Source organism: Felis catus, chromosome B3, assembly GCF_018350175.1.
Source record: "Felis catus isolate Fca126 chromosome B3, F.catus_Fca126_mat1.0, whole genome shotgun sequence".
Taxonomy (NCBI): Eukaryota; Metazoa; Chordata; class Mammalia; order Carnivora; family Felidae; genus Felis; species Felis catus.
The window spans coordinates 103,671,942-103,698,442 of NC_058373.1; the positions used below are offsets into that span (position 1 = coordinate 103,671,942).

Genomic DNA, 26,501 nt, shown 5'->3' on the forward strand with positions numbered 1-26,501 from the left:
ATTATTGTTTATAGGGGCGCCTGGGTGGCTCAGTCGGTTAAGCGTCCGACTTCAGCTCAGGTCATGATCTCACGGTCTGTGAGTTCGAGCCCCGCGTCGGGCTCTGTACTGACAGCTCAGAGCCTGGAGCCTGCTTTAGATTCTGTGTCTCCCTCTCTCTCTGACCCTCCCCCGTTCATGCTCTGTCTCTCTCTGTCTCAAAAATAAATAAACATTAAAAAAAAATTATTGCTTATAATTCAAGGACAGGCGAGATCATATGAAAGATGCTACAAAGGTTTTTTGAATCAATATGTGCAAACTGTCCGCAGTGCACCAACCAGAGATGGATAAGTAGGTTTATATCAAAGCACTCCGTAGGGGCGCCTGGGTGGTCAGTCGGTTAAGTGTCCAACTCTTGATTTCAGCTCAGGTCATGATCTCATCGTTCATGAGTTCGAGCCCCATGGTGGGCTTCACGCTGACAATGGGGAGCCTGCATGGGAGTCTCTCCCTCTCCCCCTCTCTGACCTTACCCCCGCTCTTACTTGCTCACTCTCTCTCAAAATAAATAAATAAACTTACATATGTATATTTTAAAAAAAGCACTCCATGACCATTGTGAGAAGTTAGAAAATAATCTATTCTGGGCACCTGGCTGGCTCAATCAGTAGAGCGTGCCGTTCTTGATCTTGGGGTTGTGCGTTCGGGCCCCACCTGGGGCATAGAGCTTACTTTAAAAAAAAGAAAGAAAATAACCTCTTCTGCCAACAGTGGCCATAGTACAAATACAGGACACCACTCGTTATTTCCATTCCATCAAAATAGACACATAATAAGAAATTTAATTAAGAGAAGTCAAAATCCAGCAGATGGTTTAGCCATTGTTCTTTGAGCAGCGTCCTGGCTCCAGCAGTGATTTTTATCAAAGCCACGAGTCCCCTCTCTCAAGCTTATCCCCTAGCTTCACAGCTGTTTGGCTCTTAGCTGTGTCCATAGAGTGACCGAGGCCTCGCCCCTGCCCTGTTGCCCATCTTGCAGTTCTTGGGAACAGCTGGTTCCTCAGATGCCTCCAGCCTCTTCCCACTAATCCTTCGTTTGCTCCCATGAGGCACCGGGGCTCATTATGCAGATGAAGAATACATTTACCAAAATTTCAAGTTCCTAAGGATCAGACTTTTCTAGGATAAGTTTATTATTTCCGTCCCTATCAGTACTTCAAGATCCAACCTATTTTATTGCCTTGGAAGATTATAAAACAAGGATTCCATACCTGCCTGTAGCAATAAACGTAGCTTGCAGAAAACTCTCACTGCTTTCTTGTAACTGCAGGTTTGACCCATCTTCTTGGGAATCTGTGGCCAACGAAGAGATGTGGCAAGCAAGGTGACTATCCTACACTTACGTGTTTGTGGTCGGTTTTTCATATGGCGGGGAAGCAGCCAGTAGGGTAGGGGGTCAGTGGTATGGTAAAAATAACATTTATGAGCAGTCATTTTGTTTGAGGCGTTGTGCTAATCATTGTACATTAATAATCCCATTTCATCCTCACGACAACCTATGAAGAAGTTACTATTATCCCCATCTTACAAAAGAAACACCCTGGAGGTAGAGAGGTTACTGGCCAATGCCAGATTGCTGCAAGTGATGGGAGTCTGAAACTCACATCTCCCTGACTCAGGCACAGCGCTGTGCTCCGGTGCTCTCCGCCTCGAGTAAACCACAGCGAGTGTAATTGTTGAGGGGCAGTTAATACTGCCCTGAATCCATGTGGAATGTGCTTATTTAATTAAGCACCTGCTGAATACTTCCCAGAGGCCAGACACCATGCCAGGCTTGGAAGCTACACATATGAATACAACACATTTCCTGCCCTCGAGGGGCTCACAGTCTAAGGGAGCAGATTTGAATATCAACGTCCTAGATGCTATACTTTCCTGTTGTGCCTGTATGGAACACGTTGTGGTGATGCCGTTGACTGCCATTATTTTGAGACATTCAAAATCTCTAACGCTAACAGACTTTGGCCTGGATATTAATATGAAAGTCCTAAGTGGTATACAGAGGGTGATACCAAGTACATAGGAAGTACTTCCTTCAGCAAAGGAAGGGTGCCCAATCTGAGCCCGGGACTGTGCTCCACACCGAGGATTGAGTTATGATATAAAGGATTTACATAAGTTTAAAGAGCTTTTAAAAAAAGTGTCCAGAAATACAGCTCCAAAATAGCAATTACAAAAATAGATGTACTGTGGTTTATGCAATAGTGTTTTTTGAAAAGCCAGAAAACAGCATAATTCAAGTTATCAGCCCAGCTATAGGGACAAATACTTGCTTTGAAGAACTGATCAAAGATGCACCGCACACCGTATGTTTGTACACCGCTTTACTGTGACTGAATGTAGGAAAGCTGGGGGAGAAATCACCTAAAAGAAGGAAGCCAGTCATTATTCAGGCCGGTATTGATTTAACTGGCGTGCTGAATACAGTTTGGATGAGTGCATGTGGTCAAAGAGTCCAGCTACCTTTGAAGAACTCGTCACACGTGGCATGAGCCCTGGCGATGGGTCCCTTCAGGGGTGTGCTGACAAACTCAGCAAGTCTCCCCCTTCCTGGCTGCTCCTGCATGACAGTAATGTGCATCTGGAGGAAGAATGAAATGATGTATAATAGCGATGATGAATTTAAGCTTTTTTTCTAAAAGCTTTGGCAAGCAGTGCGGATGCAGCGTGTTGGCAGTGGGGAAAGAAGGAGTTGCTGTTGGTTCAGAATAAACTTCTGTGAATATGGGAGAGGTACAAACAATGCAGTAAAGGGTTTGGCGTGTTCCTTATCAGTGGAAAAATCTGGTCGATGTAGCTGTACGTGTGAAATTTGACATCATGGTTTTAATGAAGACTCCCACCCACCCCCGCACTCCCAGGATGAAAACCCCGTTCTTCATCTTTAACCTGGCAGAAACAGCAAACGTCCCTCCAAATGTGAAGGCTCAACTCTACACTCACGCATATAACGTATGTTCCATTTTTATATATATAAATATATTTGGGAGGAAGGTGGTGGGGATTAGAATGGAGGGAGTGTGTATCCCAGTAGAGTTTTTACTTTTTTGTTTCTAGTTTTATTTGGCTTTTATAAAGCAGTATAAATGGAAAACTACTCGTACATCACAAATAATGTCTAAAGTAAACGGTGTGGTTGGCAAATGATGTCCATGTCTTAATCTCTGAAACCTGTGAATATACGGCCTTACGTGACAAAGGGGACTTTGCTCGTGTGATTAAGTTAAAGATCTTGAGGTGGGGAGATTATCCTGGATTATCCAGGTGGACCCAGCATAATCACATGGCCCTTTTAAGAAGGAGGCAGGAGGGTCAGAGAGAAGGAGACGTGATGATGCAAGCAGAGGTCAGAGGAAAAGATTCGAAGATGCTACGTGGCTGGCCTGGAAGACGGGAGGAAGGGGCCACCAGGTAGGGAGTGCAGGCAGCCTCTGCAAGCCACCAAGGGCAAAGAAACAGATTCTAGAGCCTCCTCGAAGAACACAGCACTGCTGCTTTTACAAAATCCTCGATTTTATGCATTTTGACCTCCAGAAGGGTAAGATAATAAATGTATACTGTCTTAAGCCATTATGTCTGTGCTGATTTGTTACAACAGCAGAGGAAACTAATAGGAAGCCATTGGAACAGGAAACAGTCACCACCAGACAAGTTCTGACAGGTTTGCCCTCTAGACAAAAGTCATGACCCTGGCTGCACTCGAAAGGATAGGTTCCTGGCTGGGTGGGATTTCATGAGAAAGATAAAGGGTCTCGGCAAGAGGCTCTGTCTTCTGACTGTGGCCCTGTCTTCTGACTGAAGCCAACCCAACCTTCAGATGGCCCGGCCACACACAGACTCTTGTGCAGGCAGTCCTCACTGATGGGAAAAGAGAGGGTGGAGCACAGGCTTGCTGTTGCTCTGTTTTAACGAGCCCCTTCTTTTCTGTGACTTCTAGCCCTGGGTTCCTCAGACGCCTTCAGAGATCATCTTGGAGCCTACTATGTAGGAAACAGATGTCCTGGCATGGGCCAGTGAGACCAGAGCCCGGGAGCCATATATGTGAGCACCTGAGGTGTTTCTGCAGCCTCTAGGTGCTGTGGGTCTACTCACCAGGGCAGTGGTTTAGAGCTAAGTCAAAATCACACAGCGTCCAATCCGTAGGACTCATTTTACTCCTAAATTTTGTGATCGTGGGTTCATTGTTCATTTATTCATTTACTCACAGAGTGCTTATTGATCGCCCAGTCTGTGCCAAATATTGTGTTGGAGATGACCAAGTATTGTCCCTGCTACCAAAGAGGTAGCAGGCTAGAGAGGGAGACAGAAGATAGAGTCCTCAGTTACATTCAGTCTTGCAGAGGTGCTGTGGGAACAGCACCCTGTACGTGAGTACACCCCTCTGGCGAGGGGTGGTGAGGAAAGAGGGGGAAGTCTTCGGAGATGTCACTGGAGTGTCATCTTGAAAGCTCAGACGAGCTAGCCAGACAGACTGTGGGCAGGGTAGTGGGAGAGTGGGCGAGGAAGGACAGTCGATAGGGACAAAGGCAGAACCCTCCGAGGTGCCCACTCGAGGACAGCAAGGGATTGATTGCAGGAGGCAGCAAGCTGGAGTTCTGTCTGGCATTTGGAAGATCAGGTTCAAGGCCTACTCCACCACTAATTGTCAACTGTAAGTCAGTTAAACATTCCAGGCCTCGATTTTTTCTAAAAATAGAAGTGGGCTTTAAGCTTTGTTAATTATCTCTCACGCCCTGGTCATGTCATATCCTGTTCATCTCTCATACCCTGTGATTCCATGAAAAACAAATAGTATTTAGTTGAGAGAAATCTCTGAGACTTACTGATACTTCATATTCTCATCAGTGACCTGTTCCATGGCCACCGTTGCTAGGGCGCCACTGAAGCTAATTCACGGATTCATTGTCCCTTTGGACCTGGAAGCTTTACTCTTTCCAGTGGACACAAGTCCGTGGGTGTCTTCTTTGCATATGCCTCCAGATGTGTGACTTTGTTTGCAAGACAAATGAGGTCAAATACTTGATGGGTCAACACAAACCCACCCCCCCAGTACTGTTATTTCAAGAACGTTCTTGTTAGGTGTAAGACATTGTGTATAGTATTCCACTCAGTAGCTGATGCAGAACTTTCAGTTCAGGAGACATTAAGTTCAGGTGTAGTGGGGGAGCAGGGACTATCCCCTTAGCTTTAGGAATGCATTCGATAAGTTGGTGTCCCCACTAAATAGAATACAGTCTGCTAAGACTAATGTCACGGTAACATTCACATAGAGGAGGAAACGTAATCCCATGTGATGAGAAATGACCGGCTTCTTAAGATACAGCACATGTGGCTTAACGGGCCACCTGGTAGAAGTTGACGATGCGTCGGTAACAAAGTGTTCGAGAGACGGGTGGTATGTTCATTCTGTTATCTAATGACTGTAACAGGGAGGTCATGAGCGAGCCTCTCATCCTCTTGAGCCGTTGGGGAAATGCTCACTGAAGGGCTGGCCTCTGTGTTGAACTCCAGAACCCAGGTGGGATTCTGAAAGCCGAACCGTTTTCTGAACAGTTCCTGGGTGCCTGCTTTGTGCCTGTCAGCAAGGCTTGGAAAAAGAAACAGCAGACAGAGGGAAAAAAAAAAAAAAAAAAAAAAACCTGAGGAAAGACAGGGAGACATTGGATAACTGACCAAGAGAATGGAAGAGTGGAAGATAGCGTCACAGTTTCCACGTACATGCAAGTGCGAGGTGACCGTTTCCTTTGTTACGGAGTGAAAGAAGCGCATGGGCCAACTGCTTTAAAAGCCAGCTTGGGGGCTCCTGGGTGGCTCAGTCCGTTAAGCATCCGACTTGATACCAGCTCAGGTCATGACCTCACGGTTGGTGAGTTTGAGCTATGAGCCAGGCTTTGCACTGACGGCACGGAGACTTTAGGCTTCTCTCTCTCCCTCTCTCTGCCCCTCCCTCGCTCTCACTCTCTCTCCCTCTCAAAATAATAAACTTAAAAAAAAAAAAAAAAAAAAGGCCAGCTTGGAGGCTAAAGGTTAGTAAATACCAAGATGACATATGCGTTTATCTGCCCTGGAGTAGAAGTCGGGCCAATAGATGATCTGTTGGGTTCCTTTCAGCTGAATGATGTGATGAATACAGTTCTAACTGCAAAAGCCCTTGTCCCTGTAGAAAAGCATCATTGCTTGTTCTGCGCGTTGAGTCTGCTGCTGACCTCAAGTTCCTGTACATCCGAGTCCAATCTGACAGCCCTCAGGAAGGCTGTGAAATTTCCAAATAAGCAAGTCTAATGTCCCGTTGTGCAGATTTGTGTCTTTCATTTGTTGAATTTTGATGTTTCTCCCTGGAAAACTCAATACCAAAGATTCCAGCTCTGTCCAATTAATGCTATCTCTGATGTTGCAAAAACAAAATTCCTGATTCCTGTGGGCAAAGTGTTAACTATTAAAATTATAATTATAGGGTGCTCCAAAGAGCATCTCGCCGTGAGGACATCTCTTAAATTCTGTTACGCCCAGCCTATTCGATGACGGATTTGTTTGAGCTGTTTTATTGTTGCTATTGTTATTACTGTTGTTTTTAATGTGGAGAGAAATCTATGTGAAAATGAGGGTCAAAATTTAAATTCCTTCAAGTTCTTTTTCCATGCAGTTTTCTAAAGAAAGCTATTTTTTTTCCTCTAACAGCTAAATTTAGAGTTTCAACCTTTCTGCCTGTTGAGTAAATAGCTTTCCATGAATTAGAACTAAATCCCTTTCCCAGAACATCTTTCTGGAGGAAGAGCATTATGTCCTGACACCGTGTGTCTTAGGTTCCCTCTGCACATCCGAAAACCCCAGAAGCAGTTTTAGATGAAGTACATTTGCCTCCTGCCACTGTCATAATTACAGTAACATTCTTGCATTTTCTGCATGGCCTAGCAATGATTAGATTTTGACTATCGGCCGCTTGGATTTTTTTTCCTTGTGTTATTAATTCCTCTGTGTTTTCTGGTTTTTGAAAAAAAAGTCAAGGGATAACAATGGAATACCAACATTTTTGCCGTTTTTCAGCTCTATAAGGAGATTGTCTATTTACGAAAGGAGCACCCGGTGAACTGGCACAAGAACTATGCCATCGCCTGTGAGCGGATGTTACGCCTTCGGGCAGGAGACTCAGACCCTGAAGTCTTGTTATCAGAAACCATCAGACATTTCCGTCTCTACACTCAGAAAGCACGGAATGATCCACAGCTGCCTGATATTTTAGTTGCTCTAAAGCACCTGAGAAAAGAACTGCAGAGTCTGAGGAATAAGAAAAATGTCTGAGGCAGCAGAAGGTGAAAAACCTGCTCATCCTCCCGCTTCCAAAATTCCAAAGTCCAAAAGTTTTTCCGCCAAGAAAAGAAGTTGTACACAAAACTCGAAGACCGAGTCAGCTCCCAGATATCAGCAACGTGGTAGGGCAGTATACTGTTCAGTATACTGTGCTCCTTACTGCCGTGTGCTCCCTATGCAAATTCTGTTTATCCAGTGTTACCAAATTAGCATTTCAGTGAGAATCTTTCAGAAAAACCTTCCTACTTCCTCCGTCTTTCACCTAATGACTTTGCTTGATTGGATGCTAGCAGAGAATGGGTTATTTTCATATACTTTAAATATCGATTGCGGATCTTTTTAAGGGCCCTTTTACTGGGATCCGTTCTGAGGTTAAATTCTTGAAACATTCATACCAGACCAAAGACACATTTTCTGTTTCCCAAAAAGCGATTTTTTTTTTTTTTGAGAGTGAATCTTGCTCTTCTTCAAGTTAAAATACTTTTTTTTTTTTTTTGAGTAGCTCTGGTTATTACATAATCTCACACTTCAAGCTAAACACCAACCCAGTGATATTTTGAAAAAAGTTGGGGTTTTATTGTCTTTGATGATTCTCTGAAATCATCAAAAAATAAAGCTAAGCTGTTGTTTGCTTTCTCTCAGTTGCATAAAGTGGCAAATAAAAAGAATTTTGTAGTTCCTTGCTTAATTTTATATTTATGTTTTACTTCTATTTGGATTCATAAATCCGGGCCCAATAATTAGTAAGCTCCTGCGGCCAAAATGCAAAAAAAAAAAAAAAAAAAAAAAAGGCGGGGGTTGGGGGGCGGTGGGGGGGGATGGGGGAAGTTGTTCAATAAATTCATTTCTGTTACAAGCATCTTTTATACATATTACTAAAGAGAACATAGTAAGAAATGCAAATAATAGTTCTTTATTTTATTATGACAGTTAATTAATAGCAACCTGTTTTAATGAATAAAGTCACTCCGAGTCCTTCAGCACTTCCTAAGTAGAGGCCAGAATCTGTAGGGATTCTTTTCCCCCCAATTGTATAGCTCCTAGACTCCAAGCGCTATATAGGCCCCTGTATAGAAATGCTCACTAATGAAGAGGGAGGGCTAGAAGCTTGTCTGCATTCAAAGATCACTGGTGAGTCATTCAGCAAGAAAAGGCCCCTTACCAGGAATAGTCACAGTTCCGTGGCATTGTACTAGCAAAAGGGTCTGATCAAAGGTCTCCTGTGGAGCTTGCATGGTTCCCTTTCATACTACGACCATAATTAAAACCACTAATTCTCTTTTAAAATGCTGCAGGATGCCATGTAGGCATCTGTCTGGAGTGTCCTTTGTGATGTCATAAGCTGTTAAGGACCAGCGCCGAGGGCTTTTGAGTGAAATGCCAGTCATGAAGGTGCTTCAAGACAAGGGTGCCTCTCAAAGCTTGACAGGGCCTTGACTGCACAATTCGAGCTGAATTTGCCCCTTGTCAGCTGCCAGTAAATAAATCTCAAAGGGGGAAAAGCTGAAGTTTCATTACCTGATCCATGGGGCTTTGTTGGTTTTGGCATCACACAGGGGAAGCTCTTGCCCCTCCATTCTCTGGATTTGAAGATGTCCATTGGAGCCTGCAGTGCCTGGACAGGGTTCAGAGCGGAACCTTTTGAAGAGTGTCAATAGTTGTAACAGTTCAGCTGTTAGGAAGACAAATAAACGGAGGAGCTCATTAATCCGCTTTTGGCTCTCAGTGCCTTTTGCCCTTTTATCACAGCCTTATTAGGCTCCTACTCATCTTGAACCAGAAAAAAATGAATTGGAGTTGTTGAGTGCTAATTGGCAAAGACTTTTAATCATGGGCCAAGAACTTTCACTGACTTGAAAGTAACTTCTCCACGGGGAAGAACCGAAAACCTGGTTTACCTTAAAACAAAAACCTGTTGGAGTTCAGTGTGGTGTAAAAATTTAAGGAGGCATTGATAAATTGTCTAAGTTTATCCATTTGAAAGAAATCATGTGAGATTATGATTTCCACTTTGCTTACGAAAGGTACAATAAAATTCGAATAAACATTTCCTGGACGTGCATTGTTTTTATTGGTTCAGCAAAGAGATCGCGTGCGTGTGTGAGATGATCGTGTTTGTTTCTGAACATCTCTATACAGGTGGATGTGAAAATGCATTTGGGCATCTGTATACACGTGGTGTCAGAAGAACCTCATTCAAAGTAGTATTTCCTGTTCGTGGCCTTAAGAACGGCAAATAAAAGTCTCTTCGAGAAGATGGGCTTATTTGTGTCTGTACTGTGGTGCTACATATATACGTCTGAATATGCTTTGTGTGCTGACTGTTGTCAAATGGTGCATAGATTTATTCTGGACGGTACTTGGGCAACAGTGGCTTTGGACCACTCTCTCTTTGAGAAAGCAATGATATGATGGCCCCAAGTAGATAGGGTGATAATTATTTAAATTGTTAAAAACCAACAGTAAATGAAAAAATAGCAAACTGAACCGAGATTTGGGGAGGTTGGGCTTCATTCCCAGATCGACTATTTTGAAGAATTCTCTCCTTTCTCTTGTGCGAGGTTAAACAAGTTGCTTTCTTTTTCTCTCTCATACTTTTCCCCGGCTGGTGCACAAACACCATAAAACCTGACAGAAGGGGTCTCTTTTAGTCTAACCCCCCGACATGGACGACAATGTGAAGGAGGTGACTTCTCATGCAGGATTTGGCCAGGATTCTCCTAGCAATGTCCCTGGAGTGCCACGGGTTGGCAGGGCGACAGGAACCCCACAAGGCCAACTTCTGCCCGGACTTTGGCCTGAAGAGCAAGTGGGAGCCGGCAAAACTGTCTGCCTCTCCTCGCGCTGCAGTGCCCTCCTGCCTGGCGCGGAGGCTGGCGCACACGGGAGGCAAGCAGGGAAGGGGACTGTGGCTCCGAGCCCTCTGACAAAGCCCCCCAGCCGCATTCCCGCTGATGGGAGCTGTGCTTGGTTCTTACTTTTGACTTTCCTCTTTCCTTTGCTTTCTTCAGAGGTCTCATTTCTTTTTTTTTTAAAGTGCTTTTGTCCTATTACTCAAAATAAAGCCAAACTGGAAGGGCATCAATTACTAGTATGCTTTCTTGAGATCTTCTAGTAGAAATTGTGAAATGTTATCTCTGGCCATCTTCCTAGGGTAGAACCACTATGTTGACTTAGCCTTTATGATACCTAAACAAAGCCCATTTTGAGTGTTAGGGTTATTTTTTGATACTCTGCTGATTTCTTTAAGTCATCAGGCTAGGATATGAAGACCGGCTTTTTAAATGTGTATTTTAAAAGTTAAACAATGTGAGGCCTTCCTTACAGTTCCCGCCAATAGCCATTGGAATTTAGAAATGTTAATACTTTTAGTATTCAGAAGAAATGAAAATTCGCTGTTAGAGCGAATTCTTTTGCTCTGTTTTAATGCTGGTATGTTTTACAGTTGCACCAATGTAGAGTAGTCCTCTTCTTCTAAGTGGCTCCAAGCCCAGTGGTTGGGTAAAGACAAAATTTCCAGCCCAGTGAAAGATTCATCCTCATATTTTGTTGTGGCTGCAAAAATCACTCTAAAGCTTGTGCTCACAAACAAATAAGTCACGTTTCCAGGGATTCTGGGAACATCTAAAGGCCATATCTTGGCACAGCATTACAGAGCAAACACGGAGCTAAAGCTTTAGCAGCGATCATATTTAATGAAGACGTCATTGTCAGTACCCTCTAAAGGTCTGTTTGATTTGGATCAGCATAGGATGGTATAAAAAAAAAAAGCCTCAGGAATAACGCAATGTGCTTACCTGGATATAGGAAAGCAAACTAATAGGAATATATCTTGAGAAAGGGATTCTTCTGAAAAAATTCTGATTGCTCTTCAACAATGTAATGTATATCTGGTGGAAATTATATGTACTGGGAAGGTTAGCTTATGTCATATTGCAAAAAGAAAAACGGCAGGGGGAGAGGTGGGTAGAGGTGCTAAAACTATAAACAGGAAGCCTACAATTACTGACCTATACGTGGAGTTATCTGGATCTTTTGTGCAGATCCAAAGCATGAATGGTTGGGGTTAATTCTCAGTAACATAGGTACTGTGATGATGTTAGAAAAGTTGAGTTGATAAGGTTGAGAAAGTTTCACAAGATGGATGGAACACAGAGAATGGTGTCCATCCCAGTGATCCAGCTTCTGGAGTGGCCCGCTATTCTCCAGTCCTGTACTTACTTGCCATTAGGGGAGGACAGTGTTAAATAACATTGTAACAATCAATAGAAATCGAAATCTGAGATTTAACCCTTTCATAATTTCCGTTGTTTATAATTTGTTGTAAATCTGTGTAAGTAGTATCAGGCGAAAGAAGTCCAAGAGATGGAGTGTAATCTTTATATCGATCAGTTATTTTTGTATTATGTACAGATTATAAGCTAATAAATGGACATTATATCCTGTTTTTAAAAATATGCACACCGTAATCACCTTGTGTTTAGAAGTGTTAGCCTTAAAAGGGGTTGTTTTGCATGTAACCTTCTAAAAAAGAAGACATTTTGAGATTTGTCTCACCTAAATGAAATATTCCCTAGGTGGTTGAACCACTGAAAATACCCTTAATACCTGTGGGGGTTGCTCGTATGGGAAAGTGTGAGCGATTAAAGCCAAAAGGGGAACGCCGCTTGGGAAATGAGACCCAGTTTTCTCATCATTGGCTTATGGTGTGATGGGACCTACAGATGTCACCTGGTACCCTAGATTCATGAGCATCGTGACAGAAATCCCAATGATACCCTGGCATGCCAAGACGTGAACTCAAAAACTCCAGCAGAGGGTGATCTAGGATGTGAAGACAGGGTAAAAGACACAAGGACTGGAATCTTCTTATGGTATCTTCCCTCAAAATAGGTTCCGAAAATAGAAGGGAAGCATTATATTATTGTATTATTATTAACAGTGCTTTTAAAAGTTAATATATAAGAAACGAGGGCTCTTGTAAAATACTCTAGCAAAAGCTATGGAAAACGCTAAAAGGAATTGTTTATAAATGGAAGATGATTCATTGATCAAAGCACTAGGTTTCCTTTGATTTAAGAGTTAACCAGTCTAACAGGTGAGAGGAAGTTTCAAGAAGTGTTGTCTATAAAAGAATGAAGGGGCGTTTGGGTGGCTCAGTCAGTTAAGCTGCTGACTCTTGATTCAGCTCAGGTCATGATCTCACTGTTGTTGAGATTGAGCCCCGTGCTGGGCTCCTTGCTGACAGTGCGGAGCCTGCTTGGGATTCTCTCTCACTCTTCCCTCTGCCCCTCTCCCCTGCTTGAGCTCGCTCTCTCTCTTTTTCTCTCTCTCTCAAATAAAAAAATAAATAATTGGGGAAAAAAAGATTGAAAACCGAAAGTTCAACTACGCATCACTTAAAAACAAGAAAGTTCAGGGCGCTCTGCGTGGCTCAGTCGGTTAAGCGTCACACTCTTGTTTTCGGCTCAGGTCATGATCTCACGGTTCGTGAGTTTGAGCTCCACATCGGGCTCTGCGCTGTTAGTGTGGAGCCTGCTTGGGGTCCTCTCTCAGTCTCTCTCTCTGACTCTCTCTCTCTCTCTCTCTCTCTCTCTCTCAGCCCTCCCCCGCATGTACTTGCTCTCTCTCAAAAGAAATAAATAAGTAAACTTAAAAAAAAATACCTAAGGGGTGCCTGGGGTGGCTCAGTCGGTTTAGCGTCCCAACTTCGGCTCAGGTCATGATCTCACAGTCTGTGAGTTCGAGCCCCGCGTCGGGCTCTGTGCTGACAGCTCAGAGCCTAGAACCTGCTTCGGAATGTGTCTCCCTCTCTCTGCCCCCCCCCCTCAAAAATAAACATAAAAAAATTTTTTTTTTTAATTACTTAAAAAAATGAGAAAGTTCACTGATGGGAGAGTACTTGTATTTAGTGGTTGTTTTTATTTAGTGTGTCACAACTTTTTTTACTAAAATTAGAATACATTCCTTCAATATGTGGACTGGTATCTACACTGTTTTTATATTTTCCTTTCAGTGGTCAGCATTCTCACCACTAGCCTATGCGGTCACCTTGCATTCGCCTTGAGGCTGTTCTCACAGTGCAGGACTGTGCCTAGTCATGGTGATTGTCATCCTGGGTCATGAAGTCAAGTTAGTGGAAATTGACCATCTCTTTCTTCATGAAATAGAATAAAAATATCAAGATGCATCTGAGGGGACAAGGGTATTCTTTGATGAAACTTTCAGTTTCATTTCCTATACATGTGTATATGGTTACACGTATAACACATATATCATACTATATATCCGTGTGCGTGTGTGTGTAAGACCTTTATATATAAATCTATACATGTATGTGAACTGGGTCATAATAGAAAAGGTACTTCTCGTTGTGGATCACAGTAAAGAATAAATTGGAGAGCCACTGGCCGTGGAGAATTTACCCAACTTCATTGACCGTTAATGCCAAAAAGCTAATAAGGGATCATCTAGTATAACTAGCACAAGTAATCTAGTTTAATGAATAAGAAAAGTGACGCCTGCACTAAGAGACTTGCTTTATATCACACAGCTAGGTCATGGCAGTGCTGGGACGAGAACATGAGCTTTTGTGCTCAATCTGGTATACTTTCCCCTTTTTCCATCACAGTCCACTAAAACCGCTGCATTCCGCTGTCAACTGTGTGTCACATTAAAGTCCCCAAATGATGTGGCCCTATTAAAATTACGATAAACTTTTCTAGAGGCAAATGGTATGTAAAACCGAGAACTGTGTTGTAGGACACGGTTTAAAAGCCATCCACTGAGTTCCTTTCTTCCCCTTCTCCAGACCTCTGGGATGTAATTTCTTTTCTTCCCCTTCCCTTTTAAACAGAGTCAGTTGTATCCCTGGTCTCTGACAGAGGATTTCCTTACCCATTCTGGACTTAGGAACATACACCGAAATGAAAAGGTTTTCGTGTGTTAAGAAAAAGTCACTTTAAAATCTTGGAAGTTGTTAGCATAAATTACCTTCCAGCTGAATCAGCTACTGGAAACTCCAATTGAAAAAATGTCGCATTAATCTATATATTCCTTACCCCTCTGAAGCAGGATTCAAAACATAATAGTATTTCTGTGTGTTACAGAAGGAAATATGTCCCAGCTCCCCTGGAATGTTCACTGATTGCGAATCAGACTCTTCTCCCTAGAAACCAAGGCCATCGGGAGCCAGTGTCCATGATTATCCTGTTTGGTTCAGCCACTCTATTAAATATTTTTAAGTGTCCAGAAAGGCAGATTCCTCTTTGAATACCTAAAGGTCTTGTTTTCTAATTGTGAACGTTACCAATTCAGTGTTTAGGTAATGGTGATTTCTTCCAAATTTGGCTCTTGACTATATATGATTTGTAAAACTCTATAACAATAGTAATAGTCATATCAGTAACTATGACTGTTGTTGACAAAACAACTAATTCCAATTAGTATCCACTGAATGGCTTCAGTGATCTGAAATCACCTAAATTTCCTGCACTGAGTTGTGAGAGTTGAAAGTAGTTTGGCCCTTCCTCTTTGGGAGGCGAGGAAGTTTGGTGTAACCCATGAGACAGAGACCACCCGAACCACGCTGCGTGCCCCCTGGGCGTTTGACAAAGGCGACCTATTTCACAGGGTTAGCATTTATGTGACCTTACTTTTCTCCTTTTGCGTGTGCGTTCTGAACAGTGAGTTGATCCACAGAACCTAAATCTGTTGAATACTATGAGCTAATACAAGGTAACTTGGGAAAAAAGCAAAATGTGTGACCTATACAAGAATCAAACAAAACCAGAACTTTGCTTTAAGGCAATTTCATGAAATTTTGCTAAGGATGGAGATTCTATCTTCCTTTTTTATTAGAGTGCAGGAGTGTCACAGGATTAGATAAATACCTTCACAAAAACCCTCGTCTCATCCCTGAAGGTCCCCGTAACCGCACTTAGTCTCCTGCAGGAACGCCCCACGGCTTCCCAGTGAGGGAAGGGCGGCTCAGGTCCTGACTGCCTGCACGAAGAAGCACACGTAAGGATGTGCGCCTGCTGGCTCATTTTGTCCCTGAAAGAGCAGAGGGTAGAAACGGAGTCCTTCCCACGTCTTCCATTCACTTTCCCAGGTTACAGGCTGTTCCAGAAAGCACAGGCCTTTTCTGGGTTGCACTAGAAGCACTGGACAGTACCATGTTCAGAGCTGGACTCCCAGCTCTGCCATTCATTAGCTGGATGGCTTGGAGCAAGTGTCTCTGTGCCTTAATTTCCTTTTCCGTACAGTGGGGATATAACCTGGGTATATACAGTGGGTATATACACCCTGTACAGTGGGTGATATAACAGATTCACCTGATGATATGTCTGCAAGGATGAAGTGTGTTGGTATGTATAAAGTGCTTTGAAGAGTACCTGGCACGTAGCAACTATTCACAATGCCAGTTGCTTTCATTAACATGCCGGTAACACCGGCTCTCATCCATTTTATACACCTGAGTAAAATGAGTAACGAGCCTCCTTCTGCTTTGCTTCTCTCTTGTATGTTTGGAAAAGTCCTCGCTAGGGGCACTGGGTGCCTCAGTCGGTTAAGCATCCAACTTCAGCTCAGGTCATGAGCTTGCAGTTCGTGAGTTTGAGCCCCCGTCAGGCTCTGTGCTGACAGCTCAGAGCCTGGAGCCTGCTTCGGATTCTGTATCTCTCTCTCTCTCTCTCTCTCTCTCTCTCTCTCTCTCTGTCTGCCCCTCCCCCGCTCATGCTCTGCCTCTCTCTCAAGAATAAATAAACATTAAAAAGAAATTTTTAAAAAAGTCCTCCCTAAATATGCATCTGGAAAGCATGAAATAGACAATTCAGTTTAAATTGCAACGATAATTATAAATAATGTGCTATTTAACTTATGTGGAAGACTGGAAATTAAAAGAAAGTAACCAAGAAACACTGAGCAGATGAAGAAATGAAGTCAGTCTCATCGGTAAGGGAAACGTCTCAATGTGAACGTGTGTGTGCACACACACAAGTGTGATCCATCCTGTGTGAGCCCAGTGCCACAATGTCCTTCCCTCTTCCTACTGGCTTCCCCAGAGCGTGGTCCACCAGGAAGGAAGCTTCAACTACTACCATTTGCCTTCTGTCTCCAAACTTAGATGTTGCCATCTAGACATTTGATGTGTTTCTACCTTCCCCCAAACAGTGTGGAGTCTGTCAGTCCCAGAGACCTCTCAAAGAGTAGTCTCCTCCCAACACAGCTTCTCACAGCACTTAGAGGACTGACATGGGGCAGAAAGCTTGGAGTCCTCATCTCAGGACCTGTGCTAGGCTTTCAAAACCATGCTTGGGACAAAGTCATAGATTTCCCAGTGGGGATGACCGGAGTGCCTGAGTACTACATTCACTCGCTTATTTTTTTTTTTAATTCATTTGGGGCGCCTGGGTGACACAGTCAGTTAGGCGTCCGACTCTTGATTTTGCCTCAGGTCATGATCCCAGGGTCATGGGATTGAGCCCCAAGTTGGGCTCCTGGCTGAGTGTGGAGCCTGCTTAAGATTCACTCTCTCTGCCCCTCTCCCTGGCTCACACTGCTCTCTCTCTCCTTCGAATGAATGAATGAATGAATTCATTTAATAAAAAAAAACAAAACATTTTGGGGGGTGCCTGGGTGGCTCAGTTGGTGAAGCATTTGACTCTTGATCTCAGCTCAGGTCATGACCTTGCAGTCCATAAGTTCAAGCCCCACATCAGGCTCTGTGCTATCAGCTCAGAGCCTGTTTGGAATTCTTTCTCCCTCTCTTTCTGCCCCTACCCCATTCATGTGTTCTCTCTCTCAAAGTAAATAAACAAATAAATACTTAACAAAAAGGAAAAACATTTTTTGCGTTCCTACAAGGTGCCAGGCCCGTGTACTGGGTTTTCAGAGGGAGAGGGGGACCAGACAGACAAGGGCCTGTCCCCTGTGGAGCTTCCACTTCCAGAGGGGGAGAAAGCCAAAGTGCGAGTCTTAAAAATCTGCCCAAAGGTCATTTTTTGCCACCACTACCACTCTTTAACCCCCGCTGAGGATATCAAACCTGTTTTTTCACTGTTACAAATGCTGATTGGAAACTATACCACCACTCCCTCCATACAAATGAACAAGTTCCCACCCACGGAGATGTCTGCATCTCATTCTCAGGTTATCTAGAGCCCTGCTGAGTCCACAAAAGGGGGCACTGGACCCACCGCCATGTGGTCCTCTTCCCACACCACCTTTTCCCGCCACCACCCACCATACTCTGCCTTCCCTGGCTGCCCCTTGTCCTTCTGCAGATCTCATCGGCACCGGATTAAATGAACACTAGTGCTGGGGTGTCTGGCTGGCTCACAGTCAGCAGAGCATCCGACTCTTGATCTCAGGGTTGTGAGTTCAAGGCCCACACTGGGCGTAGAGATTACTTAAAAACACTGGGGCTGCCTTCCTATAGCAAGGAAATGTGCTCACGTCTCCCATCACCATTCGTAGTAACAGAGAAAGGAAGAGGCGGGTAAGAGAAGCCTGTCAGGTGCTCTTAGGCTCAGTGCCTAACTCTCCTGAGACCCACCACTCAGGTTCTAGAGGCGCACCGACTCCTTGAGGCCCTCCACACACTGCCTCCTTGAACTTCCCTGCAGGAAGGGAGCGGGTCCCACTTCTACAGAGCAGTGAGAAGGAATCAGCACTTCTGTCGTACTCTCGCCCAGGATGTGTGACCACAGTTTGACTGTGAGAAAACATCACACAAAACCAGACTGAGGGACACTCCACCAATACTCTTCAAAAGTATCAAAGTCATGAGGGGCGCCTGGGTGGCGCAGTCGGTTAAGCGTCCGACTTCAGCCAGGTCACCATCTCGCGGTTCGGGAGTTCGAGCCCCGCGTCGGGCTCTGGGCTGATGGCTCAGAGCCTGGAGCCTGTTTCCCATTCTGTGTCTCCCTCTCTCTCTGCCCCTCCCCTGTTCATGCTGTCTCTCTCTGTCCCAAAAATAGATAAACGTTGAAAAAAAAATTTTTTTTTAAAAAGTATCAAAGTCATGAAAGGCAAGGAAGGACAGAGTGTCTCAGATTAAAGGAGACTGAGGAGATATGACAACTAAAGGCAATGTGGGATCCTGGCTCGGGTCCTAGAACCGAAGAAAGTTATTAGTGGAAACATCGGTGAAATTCGCATTGAAGTCTGTAGTGTAGTTAACAGCATTGTACTAACAGTTTCTAGGTCTTGATCATTGTACTGTGGTCAATAAGATCTTCTATTAGGTGAAGCTGGGTGAAGGGTATTCAAGAGCTTCCTGCACTATTTTTTTTTTAAGTTTATTTGCTTTGAGAGAGAGAGTGCGCGGGCACCAGCAGGGGAGGGACAGAGAGAGAAGGAGAGACAGAGAATCCCGACTTGGGGCTCAAACTCACGAACTGTGAGATCATGACCTGAACCGAAGTCAAGAGTCAGCTGCCTAACCGACTGAGCCACCCAGGCGCCCCAAGCTCCCTGAACTAGTTTTGCAACTTTTCTGTAATCCTAAAATTATTGCAAAATAAAAAGGTTGTTTGTTTTTCTTTTTTTAACTTCTTTAAAGGCAAAGTACTCCTATTTCCACTTGCTCCTTGTCGTTCTTTGTTGACCGCTTTCAGCCTCAAGATGAGCAGTAGTTAGAACAGTGGTCTACACTTCTTGGGCACACCAATGATCAAGAGACAAGTTCCTTAAGGCCAAAGGCCACAGGCCTGCCCCCAGCCCTGCCATCAGGGTAGGTGGTCCTTGTTGGCGCTGGGCCTCAGCTACCTGCTGGTGCCTATCCAGTGGGACCTGGGTGAGGACTGGGTATCTCCAGGGAGCCTTTGGCTCTGTTTCCAGCATCTTAGGGAGGCTCAGCAGAGGTCTGTGGGATTAAATTCCCCGCAAGCCACTGGACTCACACCCAGTTTAAAGACAGCAGGATCTAGTCTCGGATTATTCCTGTGGTCCCGGTTTCTCTCTTCAGGCAGTCACTACAGGAGAAGAGGGAGTGAAGGAGAAGCCCCCTTAATACCCTAATTCTTTCCGAAGATGATTCAGGTTTTTGTAGCTTCATTAGCATTTGCAGATAGAAATACATTTTAAGTGGCATTATGCTAAGTAATTATTCTTACAGGATGTGAAATTAAACACATTTTACTCAGCATGAAATTATTCCTGCCACGTACTGAGTTTGGTGACAGCTTGAGAGTTTGGACAGTGGGTTGCAAGAAGGAGAGAAGCAATCTATGCATTAAAAAAAAAAAAAATCCAACCCCAAATATTCCACCAAAGGTAAGTCCTTGTAGCGAAATAATTTTGGCTGGTTGGAATATTAAACCTGCTACTATAAATTTCACGCCTTGCATTCCTAAAGCAGATGCAGTGTGATCATGCCAAAAATTAATTGGAAATAATGCGACTTGTCTTGTGTACTCTATCCAGTAGAGGGCATAGCAGATAAGCGTTGTGTGCATTGGTGACTTAGCGACTGATAAGGCTTGTTTGTAATTGCTTCTGTAAAGATATGTAGCAACATGCTTGGATGCTTATTTACATTTAGGAATGTGGTTCGGAATAGGAGGTTTAGATTTATAACTTTGTTTTTGTCTGTCAATACATGGGAGACTTTTGGTTGTTACGAGCATTATATTTACCAATGCGCAATGTTAAATTGCTGGATTTAATTGTTACAGTACAGTGAATTATTCTATTATTTCTCACTTTTTTATCCTAAGGAAAATTCAAACTTTCCAGGCTTTAGGGCAGGATAAAATGGCTCTGAGCATGTCAACGTCTCAAGAGCACATTATTTTCTTATTGGATTGTATTAACTTTACAGATGGAAATTTGAAGGAGAATTAGAAGGCTTAGGGATGGGAAATTTGGAGAAGAAAAGAATAATGTCTTAAGATTTCTGGAGGGGTTAACTGGTAAGTCATTCTGAAAGCTGCTGATGCTAATTCTCATAGCAAGAGACAGAGCAGACCCCAAAATTATCAGGAACGAGGCACAGAATGGCTAAGAAGGAACAGAATCTTGTGTCACACTCAGACTCGCCAAAGGATTACTCAGGTTCCCTGTCTCTTCTTCTCTCCGGTTCAAAATACCTGCGATAACTGGCACAAATTTGTCGTGTGTAAATGCCGAATAGGGCGACTTTCCACGATCGAGGCAGAGGGTTGTTTGGCAGGCCCCCTTAGGTTACAAAGCAAACAGTCTTCGGCCTCAGATGCACGTATTTGGACCCCAAAGAACAACAACATGACATACATAAACAGACACCTGCCACAAGCCCTGTAACCTGAAGGGAAAGCTGGGGGGAGGGGGCGGAGCACAGCGTAATGAAACTAACAGGCAACGGCGTTACCTGTTTGGATAAGGTAAAGGAAAGGAAAGGCGTGCGCCCACCTCCTGCCCGCAAATCAGCCGTCTCCTGAGGGGTGACCGGGACTGGGCAGCCACTGGTGTCCTGCCCACGTGATCTGACCCGTGGCCAGGCACTGCGGGGGGGGGGGGGGGTCTGGAATCCTGATTGTCGGGACCCCCGCCCCCCACCGCAGACACCTCGTCCCCCTCTGGAGCGCTTCCCCACCAGTTCGGAGGCTTCCACGCAACCCCCGGAGCGGAGGCACCCCACGGGGAAAATGAGCTGGGGAAGGCACTCGCCAGAGAGGTAGCCTCTGGGTGGGGAGCCAGGAGCGCGGGCTCAAGGGTGTCAGGAGACACGCTGGGTCGTTTTGAGCTGTAAGTTGTGCACCTTGAGCAAGTATTGCCTGATATGAAACTTGTAGTGAAATGGAACCCACACTTACAGAAGAGACTTGCCCTTTCCTAGACCCGTTCTTGTGGACAGCCTCTCCCCCTGCCACGTGAACCACTTTCCCCTTCTTGTGCTTTTGTTTTTAATGTTTAATTTCTTTAGTGTTAAGAGAGGGGTGGGGGGGGGGGGTGGTTGTGGACAGAGAATCCCAAGCAGACTCTGTGCTATTAGCGCAGAGCCCGAAGCAGGGCTCTAACTCAGGAGCGGTGAGATCACGACCTGAGCCAAAATCAAGAGTTGGAAGCCCAACCGATTGAGCCACCCAGACGCCCCCTGTTTGTGCTTTTCACATAGGGGTTAATAGCGCTTTCTCCCAGGCATGTGCTCGACTGCGGATCTTGTTCTCATGTCTCCTTTGAAACTTCTGTGTGTTGTTTGTATCACAAGGTTTCTTTACAAACGGACTCCTCCCCCTGGTGTCTGGGTGTCTCGCCCGCATGTATGTTGTGGGAATAGGTGGTGGTGAAGGACTCCTGCAGGAGGGGAGGCAAGGAAAGAGAGACAACGGGGAGAGAATGGGGAGGGGACATTCGTCATTGAAAAGGCTGTGGCGGAAGAATCTGACCCGCAGGCTTATGGATTTAGGGCTGAGTTTTAGGATAGGTTCAAGTTAGTGTGAGACTTAGGGTCTCCAGGGCTCTGCCTCACACCCGTGCCCCCAGATCCTATAGGTGTTGCTGTCGCAGAAAGTCGCATGCGTGCCCAAAATGGCTAGTGTCCTGATTTGGCTCCTATATAGTTGCAGATGTTAATAAATGCCTAAATTTTCCCTCTCAGCTGCTTCTCTTGCCATCAGATCTTTCTAATCAGAAACTATACTTACTATTGCAAATAAGTACTCCTGTGGTATATCAGTCAGGCTCCTGTTACAAAGGACAGAACCTGTGCCAGCTAGGGAAACTAGAAAGGGACTGTTACAAGGCACTAAATGGCTCTCAGGATCGCAGGAAGGACTGAGGAGACAGGTTCCAAGTTTAACCTTCCAGAATGACCTCAGCACTGCTCTGCAGAACCTGACCACCATCAGAGCTACACCCTTCTATAACAAGGAAGCTCTCTGTTAAAATTGGAAGCTACGGCTCTTGCCTTCCACTCCAGAACCTCAACATCACTGTCATCTTCAGGAAGCCACCGTGGTCAGGAGGTCCTTGCCCCTGCTACAGCCAGAGCCACCCAAGTGCCCCCTGGAAATCATGCCAGCAAGTGGCCATCCCACCACTGCTTTCGACACTCGCAAAGCTAGTGATCAGACACAGGGGAGCTAAATGTGCCTGACTGTGCTTGCGAGCGAAGTGCAGAAACGAGGGCTATCTCTTCCTCCTGCCTTCCAAATCCCATGGAGTGCATCTGAATGGCTGAGCCGTGCTCACATCTGGAACTCCAGCTGCAAGGGCCTCTGGGAAATGACAACTGCATTCTCACTGCATTTCTACAGTACAGAAGGCATTCTAGAAGGTAGTTGGAGTAAGTGTTGAACATTAATACATTGTATTTGCTACAGTCCCGACAATTACAGAGGTGAAAGCGTACTTTTATTTGAAGAAGCTTATTTACAAACTACACACAAGAACAAATAGCTTCTTTTCTTCAATAAAAATAATGTGCATTCAGAAATGGGCAAATCAGTAATGCAGGACTTTTCCAGTAAGAATTTATAGGTACTGAGGTCAACACAAAAAGGGCAGGGGAGGGTGGGAATTATTTTATTTCCTCTGTCCTAGCAATAGAGGAATTAGCAAAGATCAATGTGTTGTGTCTGCTTTCTGCGATGGTAATCAGTACATAACTAGAACACGGAGCGGAAGGGCAAGAGGCAGCTGATTTTACCCACTAATGACATGGAAGCTGGTGGGAAGTTTCCTGCTGTGAAGACTAGAAGTAAGAGAAGGAACAGCTACATCATTAATGGAATGGGTTAAAGATGTAAAGTCACGGCCACCTGCAGGAATTGGGTCTGCGCACAGGAGCAATAGAATCAACATACTTCGAGAAAGATCAGAGGGCCTGCCCGTAGGAAAGAAGCACAAAACAGACCCCAGAGCATCGTCCCCTCGGCATTGTCACTTGAGAAGCCATGTTAGGACAACATGGGTGTGAGTGGAAGTCCATCCTTGGGACGCTCCTGGAGAGCAGAGTAGGAAGCACCCCTCGAGTGTCAGAACTGGGACAATGTACAGGAAAGGAACAGCTTAAAAAAAAAGAATTTCTGGGAACTCAAAATCGAGTGACCAAGAGACTACAAGAGATACACAATCCCAGGGCTTTCAGAAGCTGGAAGGCCACTTATAAAGAAAAGCATAACCTGCAATGGAATGAAAGAGACCAAGGGTTGCAGAAGAGACAGGAAGCAGATAGGACCAGAAAGACCCGGGAAAACCTCGCAAAGTTTCATGCAATTTGAGATGGACGGTCACAAGTCCACCTGAGAATCAGAGCCTGAACAGTCAGCCGAGTCTGAATGGCCGCACAGAGTGTGGTTCCCTGATGTCACCAATATAAAGTGCAGGGGCGCCTGGGTGACCCAGTCTGTTGAGTATCAAACTCTGGATTTTGCCTCAGGTCATGATCCCAGGGTCAGAGGATTGAGCCCTGCATTAGGCTCCACGCTGAAGTATGGAGCCTGCTTGAGATTCTTTCTCTCTCTCTCTCTCTCTCTCTCTCTCTCTTTCCCTCTTTCTCTCTCTCTCCCTACCCCTGCTCATGCACACACTCTCTCTCTAAAATCAAAAAAGGGGTGCCTGGGTGGCTCAGTCAGTTAAGTGACTGATTCTTTTTTTTAATATGAAATTTATTGTCAAATTGGTTTCCATACAACACCCAGTGCTCATCCCAACAGGTGCCCTCCTCAGTGGCCATCACCCACTTTCCCCTCCCTCCACCCCCTCATCAACCTTCAGTTTATTCTCAGTTTTTAAGAGTCTCTTATGGTTTGCCTCCTTCCCTCTCTCATGCCAGTCAGAGAGGCTAAAATGAACAAATCAGGAGACTATAGGTGCTGGCGAGGATGTGGAGAAACGGGAACCCTCTTGCACTGTTGGTGGGAATGCAAACTGGTGCAGCCGCTCTGGAAAACAGTATGGAGGTTCCTCAAAAAATTAAAAATAGATCTACCCTATGACCCAGCAATAGCACTGCTAGGAATTTACCCAAAGGATACAGGAGGGCTGATGCATAGGGGCACTTGTACCCCAATGTTTATAGCAGCACTCTCAACAATAGCCAAATTATGGGAAGAGCCTAAATGTCCATCAACTGATGAATGGATAAAGAAATTGTGGTTTATATACACAATGGAGTACTACATGGCAATGAGAAAGAATGAAATATGGCCTCTTGTAGCAATGTGGATGGAACTGGAGAGTGTTATGCTAAGTGAAATAAGTCATACAGAGAAAGACAGATATCATATGTTTTCACTCCTATGTGGATCCTGAGAAACTTAACAGAAGACCATGGGGGAGGGGAAGGGGGAAAAAAAAGAAAAGTGACTGATTCTTGATTTCAGCTCAGGTCATGATCCCAGGGTCGTAAGATCGAGCCAAGCCCCATGCCAAGCTCCACGCTGGGTGTGGTGCCTGCGTAAGATTCTCTATCTCTCCCTGTCTCTGCCCCTTCCCTGCTTGTGCTTTCTCTCTCAAAATAAATAAAGAAGCATTAAAAAAATAAAAACAAATACAAAATAAGTAAATAAAGTGCAATTGCGTTGTGCCTGGAGGGGAAGCAAGATCAGCTGCTCTGAAGCTTTGAGTTACTTGTGACCTTCAGCGTAGACATAAACTGTTTTAATGATTCCATTAATTTACTTATTTAACCAGGTTTTTAAAATGTTTATTTATTTCTGAGAGAGTGCAAGCTGGCGAGGGGCCAAGAGAGGGAGACAGAGGATCTGAGGCAGGCTTTGCGCTGACAGCAGCCAGCCCGCTGTGGGGCTCGAACTCACCAACCATGAGATCATGACCTGAGCCGAAGTTGGACCCTCAACCGACTGAGCCACCCAGGTGCTTCTAACAGGTTTTTCTGAAGTATCTACTATATGTCAGGTAATACGTTAGGGGGTTTATAACTTCGTGAGGGCCAAAGATAAGTAAAGAAGCAATTGCATTATAATGTGGTAACGTCCATAGTAAGGGTGGCATAGAGGATTATGCAGAACACTTACCCCCCTCACCTGTACGTGGGAGGATGTCAGGGAGGGCTCCCTGGGGAGGAGGCCAGGCTTCGGGGATGGGAGGAGAATTAGCCGGACAGATGAGGGGAGGGGGCCAGCACGTCGAGAGGGAGAGTGCCGCAGGAAGCAGGAAATGGCGAGTACAAAGCCTTGGAGGGGAGAGAGGGAATGGCATATTTAAGGGACGCAGACGGTGGAGGTACAGAATTGGAGGCAGACGTGGCAAGAAATGAAGCGGTGGGCCAAAATGGACCAGCTCGTAAGGGGTCTTAAGAGCCACATTAAAGAGTTTGGATTGTATCTGGAAGGCAAGGGGACCCGGTGGGAAGTGTTTCCAACTGGGGCGTGATGCCCTGTGAGTTTAGAGCGATGAGGGCGGTAGCACTGGAGGGAATCGCCTGGGAGCAGAGGCAGGGCCGGAGGAAGAGGACTGCAGGTGACTGCGGTCACAGCGAGGTGCTGGTGTGGCCTGAGCTGGGTGGCGGTGGGCATGAAGGAAACGGGCATACCCTAGAGAACCGCAAGCCTGCCAACAATCCTCGGAAGCTTGGTCTCTTACAGTCAACACAACCAGCTTTCTCTCCTCTCACCTCCGGCCCCCTTCCCTCACCTCTTAGCTGTCTTCTGTCGCTGAGAAAATAGAAGCCATTAGAAAGGATTTCTCTGCCCCTCACCATCACACCCACCTGCGTCTGTGCCCACCTTCCCCTTCTCCACTCCCGAGGCCTCCTCCCATCACAAGCCAACACCCATGACAGCCTGAAATCCTGGGCTGGCCACCTTCTCAAGGACTCTGCTCCTTTGAGCGTCTTCTCTTCTGCATCACTGGTGTCTCATTCTCCCTCTGTCTCTGTCTCTCTCTCTTTCTCCTCCTTCCCTGATCCGGCTCTGTCTCTCTCTCTCCAAGCTCCCTCCTCTGAGGCCTTTCACATTTCAGCCTCCCTGGTCCCAAATGGTCCAAGCCCTTTCCTACCTGAGGGCCTGTGTGAAAACTGCTCCATCTGCCTGAAAAAGATCTTGCCATTTGTACCGGGTGGAAGAGTGGCTCCCAAATGATCGTGTCCACCCAGAACCTCAGAATGTGACCTTCTTTGGAAATAGGGTCTCTGTAAATGTGACTAAGATGAGGTCATACTGGATTAAGGCGTCCAATGACTAAATCCAATGATAAGAAGAG

At 45.1% G+C, this 26,501-nt stretch overlaps 1 protein-coding gene across 17 annotated transcripts in view; it reads left to right on the forward strand.

Annotated features, from left to right (window-relative positions):
- The window catches only part of TMEM260 (transmembrane protein 260), a 114,675-nt gene that overhangs the window by 58,687 nt on the left and 29,487 nt on the right, over positions 1-26,501 (forward strand). For 6 of the 17 annotated variants that reach the window (XR_006599631.1, XR_006599626.1, XR_006599629.1 and 3 more), the window contains exons 14-15: positions 1,312-1,365; positions 2,903-2,993. Coding sequence is in view for 10 of the 17 variants with exons in the window: in XM_045059954.1 (XP_044915889.1) it covers positions 1,312-1,365; positions 2,903-2,993; positions 3,339-3,626 (433 nt within the window). In the remaining 7 variants the exon portion in view is untranslated. The other 11 variants (XM_045059954.1, XM_045059961.1, XR_006599632.1 and 8 more) reach the window with 10 other exon arrangements.